Source organism: Rhincodon typus, chromosome 8, assembly GCF_021869965.1.
Source record: "Rhincodon typus isolate 14 chromosome 8, sRhiTyp1.1, whole genome shotgun sequence".
Taxonomy (NCBI): Eukaryota; Metazoa; Chordata; class Chondrichthyes; order Orectolobiformes; family Rhincodontidae; genus Rhincodon; species Rhincodon typus.
This window is the reverse complement of record NC_063339.1, coordinates 77,158,748-77,169,587: the sequence shown is the minus strand read 5'-3', so window position 1 is coordinate 77,169,587 and position 10,840 is coordinate 77,158,748. Positions and strand designations below refer to the sequence as shown.

The following is a 10,840-nucleotide window of genomic DNA, read 5'->3' as shown; positions in this document are numbered from 1 at the left end:
AAAATACATTTCTTCACCCTTCTCTTTGAATTGACTGTTTTGTCCAGCAGAGTGTTAAGAATCAACCACATTGCTGTAGGCCCGGAGTCGCATGTCGACCAGATCAGATAAGGACGGCAGATTCCTTCCATAAAAGGCACGTGTGAACTAGATTATTTAAAAATAGCCATCATAAATACCATTACTGAGACTGATTTTTGTGCTCCAGATTTATCTACTGAATTTAAATGCCACTAGCTGAGGCAGTGGACCTTTGAACCCACATCCCAGAGATTAGCCTGGATTTACCATTACGTCACTGTCTCCCTCCACGTGCAAAGAATGCATGTGCTGCAAACATTTTGTAACTTTTTTCCTCCATCTACAAGCAACTGGCAGAAGGAAAAGACAGTAATTCTACTTCGTCACCGTCTATCCTGGGGAGAATGAACAAGGTGATGGGGACCCGCAGTTGAAATTTAAGAAAATTACAATCTGACATAGATTATATTCCTATGGGAGAAATATTGGCAAATTGTGCCTGTCCTCACGTAAACCCTGTTGATTCATGGCTCTATGGCAGTAACAATATTTTACAAATTAAAGTATTTGCCTGCTGATAGCGCCGTAATTCCGACAGTAGAAATACTGTCTGTGCTATGCCCCACAACATGGTAGCCGCTTAAATTGTCTCTAAGTGAGCTTGGTTCAAAATGAACGATGAAATCAAAGTATTTCTGGATTTACAAAAAAAAAGGAAATTCTATTGTTGCTAACATAAGGGATTGAGATCAAAATGCCCAGAAGTCGCTCAGAAAACGGTTATAAAAATAGTGGTATTGCAATAACATTATTCAACACTTATTCTTCGTGCAATTTAAAAGAAAATCTACAGATGAGGGCATAATTAGCTCTGCTACATGCTGTAACTTTAATTCATTCAGTCACTGATGAATGTAACTGTTAGAAGCAGAAAAATTCGTGTTTGCAGATTGACATCAATTGAGTAGTAACTGGACTCTTTGTTCAAGACTCCAAGTCAATGTGAATTTCATGGCTTAAGCAAGACGGTACACATAATGATGGAGCATAATAGAGAGATTAGTTGGTTTCAATCTTGCAGAACGGTGGCTGCTTTGCTTATTTAAAACTTTTGCATTTACACTTGAATGAATAAATAAATGGAGAGAAGAGGTGCATCATTTGAGTGTCATTCAAGGAAGTCTGTTAGAGTTGGTTAATAAGGTGGTATATCAATCATTTACCGATCATTCAGCTCGGTCATATGATATCAGTTTGTCCGGTCGTTTCCGACAGAAATTACAGGTCTATAAGCAGAAACGATTTAAACTGTGCGTATAATTTCATTAAAACGCCTTGCAGACGGTTTTATTATGTCATGTACTTATGATTAGTTAATTACCATTTAAGCAAAATTCTCCAGTCTTCGGTGAGGTTGAAGGAAAGCACTGGCAACGATATACTCTGCTTTTCATCTATTAAACTAAAACGCCGCACTAAATGACGCGCATTTGCGTTCCTCTCTCGATGACGATGTGCATATTGTTACATTAGTCAGCGAATCAATCGGCCACATCCCAATTCCGAATCAGCTACATGTGGATACTGTACCAGACCCGCTGACGTACGTTTGCTGCCGATTTATGCAGCGTTTGAACAGCGAATGTGTCCTTATTGTTACAGTTCACGCAAGAAGTGGTGTATTCTGATCTGTTTTGGCAATGCGATGATGTTGGTAGCCCAGAACTATGGACAATGAAGGAGGAGGCTAGAATCATCTTTCTAGCACATGGCCAAATTCTAGCATCTGCCATTGGCCGATGTTTCATGGTTTATCGATAGATACTGAGCCAATTTTGCCGGGGTGTATCTTGGTCATCAAAACCCGGATTGGGAATTAAACGTTGAACTTTCGGCTCGGTGGAAGAGACGCTATGTTTTGGCAGCAAGAAACAGTTACCCTAAAGAGCACATCGAAGTTAAACGGAGCGAATTCTCAGATTTAAATACCTTCATTTGCCAAAGCTAATTTCCCATACAAGCAAGTCTGTTTCCAGTTAATTAGTTTAACTAATGCAATGCATTCAGATCCGGAAAGGTTAGCCATCCAGTTAATTTAATTTCTGCAAACGACTCTATACTTACGTTTAAAGTAATCACCTCATATGTAAATGTTAATAGAGTTATGTTAAACAATCAGAGTTTAAAAGTCATTTCTTTGCACAGAAAGTAATCAGCAGAGGACCGATGACTATAGGGATAATATAATACAGGATCCTAAAGGTGGTTTTCTGTAGTTATTAGTTCAACCGACACTGGTTCAGCGGTAGCGTAAGATATAGCTCACAACCCACACTGTAGGGTGTAGCTCAACCCACACTATAAGATGTAGCTCACAACCCGCACTGTCGATTGTAGTTCAACCACGGTGTAGCATGTAGCTCAACCGATACTATAGGATATATCTCACAACCGACACCCTACGACATATGTCACAAACTACAATATAGTCTGTAACGCACAACTCACAACTCAGCCCATTTGTAGGATCTAAGTCAACTACACTGTAAGATGTATCTCAGCTCACCCTGTAGGATCTAGCTCAACCCAGATGTTTCTAGCAGCAATATATTATTGATTTTGCAATGCTGGCAGGGCCGAAGCTAATGGTCTTGAATCACCTGATAGTATTACTGGTGGCCAAAGGAGATAGTCAATCATGTAGAGTTGTTTGCAACGATGTTGGAAATTTGGTTGCAAACATCAACTTGCCTGCTCTTTTAGCAGCACAAACTCACAAATTAACAGATTTATTGAAATGAATTCCTCAATTTAACTTTTTCTAAAGATCTACGTGTGGGTAACCTATGGCCATTACCGCTTTCCCAGGATGGTATGATAATATTCACCAATTTGATTCCTCTTTCCTCATGGAAGGCAAACGGCATTTGGCCAAGATATTAGAAAACAATCGATTCCTGGTAAATGATGTCAGGTGGTAGATAAATTAGTAGGAAAGAAGCATATTGAAGGGATATTGAATACTTCTTTTGGGTTTTAGTTAGTGAGTGACAAGGAGGTTGGATGAACCCCAGTGTGGAGATCAGTCAAAAGCAAATTTCTATCGTTAGTTGGAAGATCATGCTCAGAACTTTTATCGATTTTAGTCATTTTGTACAGAGTGATATCTTTGTCCTCTAAACTGTCAACAACCTGGCAGTCAAAATACTGAGGCAAACTCTCCTCGTGGAAGTAGAGAGATCCATTCCTCTTTCTTAATTCTGAAGAGAGATAGATTGTAGCTCCTTGTTTGGTGAAATAGCGAAAGGTCTCTATTAGAGCCGGGTAGGTAACTGAACTGTATACAATATCTGAACCCAGGACGAAATCATAGTCAGTAGGAAAGTTCGTGTGGTCTTCACCCCATGTCAACGGACGGATTTGCAAGCGGTGTCTGCAGGCACTGGGAATGTTTACTTGGACATTGGTTTCGATTTGCTTCAGGACCTTCTGTTTATCCGTCATGGTTACATCTCCACCTAACGAGGGGAAAACAACTACGTCAGTTCTAATTTGTTGTTGTGAACTGATTGGACACCGTGATCACATAATCAAAAAGAAACGACTCTAGAGGAGAAAACTTTGGTGAAGTATTACCCACACGGTGCTGTGCTTCAGCATTCCTTAAAATAAGTGAAGTCGAAGCTTTACGCCTTTTCGTCAAGACTAAGGTACCAGAAAACCGTATTTCGAAAGGAAATGACAATTTACACAGCATCGTATTGAATCTCTGCCAGGAAGGGTCACTCAATAGCAATGGTTATGCACTTCCATAGGTACACCAGCACAGCAGCTCTATCTGGAGTATCATCTGGACCGACAAAATTTACAACTTACTTAATTTTAAGTCAGCTTTCTCGGCGGATTGATGCACTGTTTGACGTTATGAAAATGCTCAATACAGCTCGCTTTTTACAGTATTCTGTGTAAAAAAGCAGTTTACACATTTCCCCCAATTGGCAGAAATAAACCTTTGATACAATTCACCACATTTCTCAAGAATAACAATTTTCTCAGCCAATTATAAAACAGGAGAACACACATCCCCCCCTCCAAACCCCACACAAACGTAGACACACGCATACACATGCACACAAACACACAGTTAGCCACACACACACACACACACACACACCAACACAAACACAGATGCATCTACACACATGCGCACGCTAATACAGACCCATACTGGCGCGCACACGCATCAACATAAACATACACGTATACACGCGCGCACACACGCGCACACGACCTTTGATTTAAGGTTTGGATACCTTAAGGCCTACCCAATCATTCCTACCAATTGCGCAACAGGGAATGAACCTATTATGCCTATTGGACCCGAACATACATTGCGTAATTCAGAATCTGCGTTTATATTTCAAAAACCTTAACGAATTTGGAAGTTTTAGGATTTTTTTTGTTTACAAACCACTGATCAAACTTTCACATCGTAAAAGCTCTAACAATCCTACAACAGCTCGTTCCATAATTTCCATACTCGTGATCTAATCTTCCCGGGCTGCCGTCTATTATCTCCGCATCCTTCTCCAGGGCTACAACTATGCATGGAATTCTGCACCGTTCAACCCTGTTCTGTTGTGGCTCCTCCACCCCCTATCACGCTAGCGGCTGTGTTTTTAACCGATCAGACCTCAGCCTTTTCTCTTTTCTACACCTCTGCATCTTCCCTCCCTCTGTCCGCCTTTGAGGTGTTTTTTTTCGTCACACATCCTCGTATCCCTGCTGGAACTGCACCGTTACTGGATGTGGTCGTCCGGTGTTTAACGTTTTAAATGCTCGATATAAAGGCAAGCGTGTTTACATTTTCATGCCTCATTTTGCAAGGTGACCATTTAACTCAAAAATCACAACTCACAATTTTTTCTTCTTATTACTTAATTCTGCTTTCTGTCGTATAGAAATAGGTGTCATAAATGGCTAGATGCCATTTATACGCTCAAAAATTAATGTTACTAAGTTGTATTTCTGTAACTGCAATAGCCGCGAAATGATACAACAAAGTAATGTTTCGCTTACTTAAGCTGGTAAGGGTAGTATTTCCTGCCCACCCCTAGGTGCTCTTGAAAACGTGGTGGTCAGCTGCCTTGTTGAACGGTTGCAGTCTATGTGATGTACTTGCACCCACATGGTTGTTGGAGAGGGAGTTTCAGGATTTTGACTCACTGACAGCGAAGGAACCATGGCATATTTTCAAATCGGGGGTACGCTGTGTGGGAAACTTACAGGTGGTGGTGTTCGCCTGCTTCCGCTGTCTTCGTCTTTATAGGGGTTAGAGGTCAAAAGGTTGGAAGTCAAAAGATTAGAAGGTGCTGTGTAATGAGGTTGAGGTGAGTTGGCAATGCATCTGGAGATATACATTACTGCTACTGCACTTTCGCGATGGAGGGATTGAGTGTCTAAGCTGGTGGATGGAGAGGGCATACCAATGAGTAAGGTCTCTTTGCCCTTGAAGATGTCGAGTTCCTCATGTGTTGGTGGAGGTGGACTCAGTCAGTTAAGCAGAGATATGGCATCATACTCTTAATTCGTGCCTTCAAGGTTTCGGGCAGGTTTGGAGAGTAAGTAGGGGTTTACTCCCTGCAGAATTCCAAATTCTTGATTTGGACGTGTTGTCACAGAACTTAGATGCTGGCTCAGTTCAGTTTCTGGTCAGTGATAACTCCAGGATATTGATAGTGGGACATTCAGCGACAGCAATGTAATCGCTTGCCAAGGGGAGGTTGTCTCTTGTTGGAGACGGTCACGTTTTGAGGATTTGACAAATGTGAACACAGCCTGCTCCATTTAGTAATGCTGTTTTAATTTTTTCACGGACTCTGTTTGATCTCTAACCAGAAAATGAAACGATTGCCGTCTGGATTTGGAGAAAATTCAACCGATAAAACTTTTAATCTCTTTGTTAAAAGCAATCTACTTGAACGGCCAGGTATTATTGGCAGTTCAATGCATTGACGATATTTGTTCATTGCCGTGTCCTATGCACTAAGTTTGGATTAAATAACCAGACAATATGCCTTTTCTTTTGGTAATATTGATTGGGGGGATGAATTCTGGTCAGGACTCGATTTTTTTTTTCTATAGACCGTCAAGAATATTCTTCATCTAACTAATGGAATAAATTAACAGTAACGAGGCTGTGGTGCAAACCTCATCCACATTCTCCTTGAACATAATACAAGAAATGAAAGGCTACAGCAAGAAAACAAATCCTTCGAATAGAAACTAGTCCAACATAAGGAAGGTCCGAGATGGCGCCTGCACGATAGATAGTGATCGTAATCGTCGGAGTCCATCTGCCCCATAAGAAGATGAAGTCTTATTTAAGCAATTTCTTTTCATCCTTATTGTAACTCAAAATCATGCCGGATTGTGGCGTCAAAACACATTTCACTGTATCTTTAAGATATATGTGACAATAAATCATTCATTCATTCATCCATTCAAGCTTATCAAGGAGCACTAACAACCCCAGATCTTAGAGATCCCCAGCGCCCTTATTGTCCATATTCCCGTTTGGCGTCAACAAAGTGATACGATTCCCTGCTACCCTCCACTCACCGAGCAACGTCGCTAAAATCCCGACGATTCCGGTGCCCGATCCCAGTTCAATCACTTTCTTCCCGCTGAAGTTAATATTTTTCTTTTCAAAATACCGGCAAAGGGCCAGCCCCTGGAAAAGAGGATACCATGAAGTTATTCAAAACACTTGGACCTGACACTGGATACCAAAGAGCCGGTGAGCTCTGCATTCAGATAATTCCTTACAAAGAATAAGGAAGGTTCCTGGAACGATTGTCAGCCGGACACTACAGCCAAGCTCCCAAGGGCTTAGTTCAGCATTCGCTAGCCTGATCTCAGGCACCGTGCTCCGGGCGGAATCTCCCTGGGAGGTCGGCGCTCTATGGACCAACAGGTTGCCGTCTCCCGCCTATCTCACTAGGCCAAAGTGAGCGGGAATAGAGCAAGGAACGGAATGAAGAGCGCCTGGAGATGATGTCAGTCTGAAAGCGAAACTAATTGAAAAAAAAGAGACTGCAACTAATATCTGAAATAGAAAGGAAACAAAATGGGGCCGAGGTTATTGGAGGGATCGATCATCGCAATATTTCTTGTCTCCTGCTCACCAACTCTATTTACCAGCCTTCTCTAAGGTTCGATTCCCCATTTACTCTTTTTACTTGCTTGAAACCTGTTACCTTTCTCACTCCTATCAACTCCTCCCCACTTCCTTTGATAAAAATTCATTGACCCTCTTCTCCCACCATGGACGCTGTCTAACCTGGCGATTACTGCGTACAATTCCGGTCGCCCTTCTATTGGAAGGATGCTGTTAAACTTGAGAAGGTGCAGAAAACAAAATACAAGGATATTGTTGGAACTGAAGGTTTTGAGTTATCGGGAGAGGCTGAATAGGCTAGCGCATTTTTCCCTGGACCATCTGAGACTGAGGGATGGCCTTATAGAGATTTTTAAAATCATGAGGGGCATGGATAGGAGGAGAGGTTTTGCTGCAAGAATGACATATCGAGCCTCCATAGGCAAGACGTCCAATGGCTTCGTTAGCTTCACCGCTGATCTAACGCGCTTTGACACCACCCATGGAGAAAGGACGCGTGTCGAAGCGAAATTGCTCCTATTCAAACGCATGTGCTCAATATATGTTCCAGGCAGCCGCTCCAGATGTGTCTGATCGGAGATGTTTACTCTCTGGAGAGAGGGAGAGGGACTTTAACAAACCCAGCGTCAATAAGAACAGAGAGAGAGAGACAGAGTGGGAAAGTTACATTTGATTTCATGTGAGATAAAAGGGGCTGCCTCTCTTCCAAGCGACCAATGCTGCAAACTTACAGCGTCCCAGACATACGCCGACACGCCCAGGTTAGCGCCCAGAATTTGGGCGATTTTCAGATTATATCCGCAGAACTCAAAGTTGTTGTGGATAATGTAGCAGCTCGGAGAGTAACTCTCGTCGTAGGGAGCGTCGTTTCTGGAAGGTTCGGAGGACTGCGTCTGCGTAGTCATCTTCTCAAACGGATACTCCGATGTTTGTAGTGGGGCCAGGGCGCCCGATCGAAGCGCCCACTTGCATTTATAAAGCGCCCAACGCACCCCGCGGACGTCCCAGGGCTCCCCACAGCCAATCACGCATACTGTCTATTGTTGTGCAATAAAGCAGGACCGTCATTGCCGCAGCCCGCCAGGTAGTAGCAACAGTTATGAGACGGAGGATCCCTCGTGGCAGCTCGCCAAGCTCCTGTTCAACCTCTAGCAGCTTCTTTACGATTGCTACGGAGCACCCTTTGGCGTAGAATCTCCGCCTGCTGCAAAGCAGACACTCTGTAATCGCTCAGATTGTGTGCTCGGATTCCGTCTCCCTCTCAGAGGCTAGAGCGCCGTCTCTGAACCGAGGTGTCTTTACTATTCGGTAGAGACTGTGCAGAATTTAACACAATCGGATCGCGCTAACGATGCTCATAAAATGATCCGTTTCAGATCTGATTCCAAAGGCTCGGAATCAGTCCCACATTCATTGGACGAAATCATTTGCTATGGAAATGTAGTATGAAATAGCAATAACAATTATTTTGACCAGTGCCTCTGTACACAGTATTATATCCTACACTGTTTCCTGGATAACGTTTCAACATTTTGTTCATGTATTTCTCTAACTATTACATTTTGTGAGCCATTCAATCTCACTGTCTACCTTAGTAGATCATTCAATTTATTCATTACCCTCTGCCCTAAGTAACTTCATCCAGACAGCCTTCTGTTACCCTCTTACAACATTCTGTTCACGTCTCATAAGAACTCTGTGAAATGCTAGCGTTCATCGTGATTTTAAATATCGCAACTGTAGCAATAATCATCCGCCTGAGTCTTCTCGTTTATCTTGGTCAAAATGCTTGCAAACGCTAAACGACAAATCTTTATACAACAGCTTATTGAAGTCATAATGTTCGCCTCCACTGTCCCTAGGAGTCAAGTGTTCGTCACTACTTCCCGAATAAGGTGGTGGAGAGAGAATGAAGTGAATTTCTCTTTCTGTCCTTGGTCTCACTTACACTGGGGAGAGGGAGGGGTTGGTAGTGATGGACAAAAGCAGCTTTGAGGACGACAGTTGAACCAAATGTAAACCAAAGGCGTCACGGTTGGAAAGCTAACTCATCTCTAAACGCAGGAATATGTGGCATACCATTGATGCAGTTTCTCAGCAGTTCAATAAGAAATGCATTCAGGCCACAGGATCCTTCCGTCCTCTATCATCTCTAACCGTTAGCACTGGAACGATGCAACCGTCATTCAGAGAAGGCATCGTCATTCAAATAGGGTGAAATGTAGTGCTCCATATTACCTTTATATCTGAGAGGAACCATTCTATTCGCCCCCCTTTGTAGGGAAGGAAAATCGTGAGCAGTTACTGCAACCAATTCACATTTACTCCAGCTTCCCCCACAACTCCGCCCAAGATCAGGCCTTTCACGAAGAACAAAATATAGAGACAACACAGTGTGGAGCTGGAGGAACACAGCAGGCCAGGCAGCATCAGAGGAGTAGGAAAGTTGACTTTTCGGGTCGGGACCATTCTTCAGAAATGGGGGAGGGGGAAGGGAGCTCCGAAATAAATAGTGAGGAGGGGTGGGGCTGGGGAAGGTAAGTGGGATGGTGATAGGTGAGTGCAGGTAGGCAGTGATGGGGATTGGTCGGTGAGGTGGGATGAGCAGAAAGGTGGGAGAGAAGATGGGCAGGTTGTGTCGGGCCAAGGAGGAGGGGATGAGAGCCAGGGTTGGTCATGAGATGAGGCGGGTGGGGCGGTGGTGGGGAGATTCTGAAACTGGTAAAGTCCACATTTAGAGCGTTGGGCTGTAGGCTCCCAAGGCAGAATATGAGGTGGTGCTCCCCCAGTTTCCGGGTGGCGTTATTGTGACACTGGAGGAGGCCCAGGATGGACAGGTCGCCCAGGGAGTGGGAGGGGCAGTTAAAATGGTTTGCGAACTGAAGGTGTTGTTGTTTGTGGTGAACAATGTCCAGGTGCTGTACAAAGTGGTGGCCGAGCCTTCGTTTTGTCTCACCATTGTAAAGGATGCCGCATCGGGAGCAGCGGATGCAGACCACAATAGACCATATTGACGGATGTGCAGGTGAACTTCTGTCTGATGTGAAAGGTTTGTTTGGTGCCTTGGATGGAGGCGAGGGGCAAGGTTAGGGGCAGAGGTAGCACTTCCTGCAGTTGCAGGGAAAGGTTCGGGAGGAGGTGGTGGGGCTAATGGGGGGTGTGGAGCGGACCAGGGAGTCACGGAGACAGCGGTCCCTACGGAAGGGGTTGGGAGGGAAGCATATCTTTGGTTGTGGGATCAGATTGCAAGTGGCGGAAGTGGCAGAGAATGATCCGTTGGATACAGAGGTTACTTGGGTGATAAGTCCACTAACGTCCGCATCCAATTTACCATTCTCCGCCATTTTCGTCACCTGCAATCTGAACTCACAACCAAAGATATATTTCCCTCCTCACCCCTATCTGCCTTTCGTAGGGACCACTCTCTCAGTGACTCCCTCGTCCGCTCCACGCTCCCCACTAGCCCCACCACCCCAGGCACCTTTTCCAGCAACCACAGGAAGTGCTACACCTGCCCCTACTCCTCCACCCTCACCTCCATCCATGGCACCAAACAAACCTTTCACATCAGACAGAGGTTCGTCAACACCTTCCGGCCGCAAATGATTTCAACTCCTTCTCTCACTCCCTGGATGACAT

The 10,840-nt window shown here is 44.1% G+C and overlaps 1 protein-coding gene across 1 annotated transcript; it reads right to left on the bottom strand.

Annotated features, from left to right (window-relative positions):
• Nucleotides 1–3,057: 3,057 nt before the first annotated feature.
• LOC109916752 (EEF1A lysine methyltransferase 3-like) lies at nt 3,058–10,545 on the bottom strand. The gene is made up of 4 exons (XM_020516487.2): nt 10,495–10,545; nt 7,933–8,238; nt 6,643–6,754; nt 3,058–3,539 (listed from the first exon to the last, which is right to left on the bottom strand). Exons 1-4 carry the CDS (start codon nt 10,543–10,545, stop codon nt 3,058–3,060), a joined length of 951 nt encoding a protein of 316 aa, XP_020372076.1.
• Nucleotides 10,546–10,840: the final 295 nt, after the last annotated feature.

Excerpts from the sequence above, each read along its gene's own strand:
- LOC109916752 (XM_020516487.2), bottom strand. The coding sequence starts at position 10,545 with ATGGCGGAGAATGGTAAATTGGATGCGGACGTTAGTGGACTTATCACC. Across the intron at positions 8,239-10,494 it reads TTAGTGGACTTATCACCCAA|ACAGTATGCGTGATTGGCTG; the intron begins GTAACCTCTGTA and ends GCACAACAATAG. Across the intron at positions 6,755-7,932 it reads CGGCGTATGTCTGGGACGCT|GGGCTGGCCCTTTGCCGGTA; the intron begins GTAAGTTTGCAG and ends CCTCTTTTCCAG.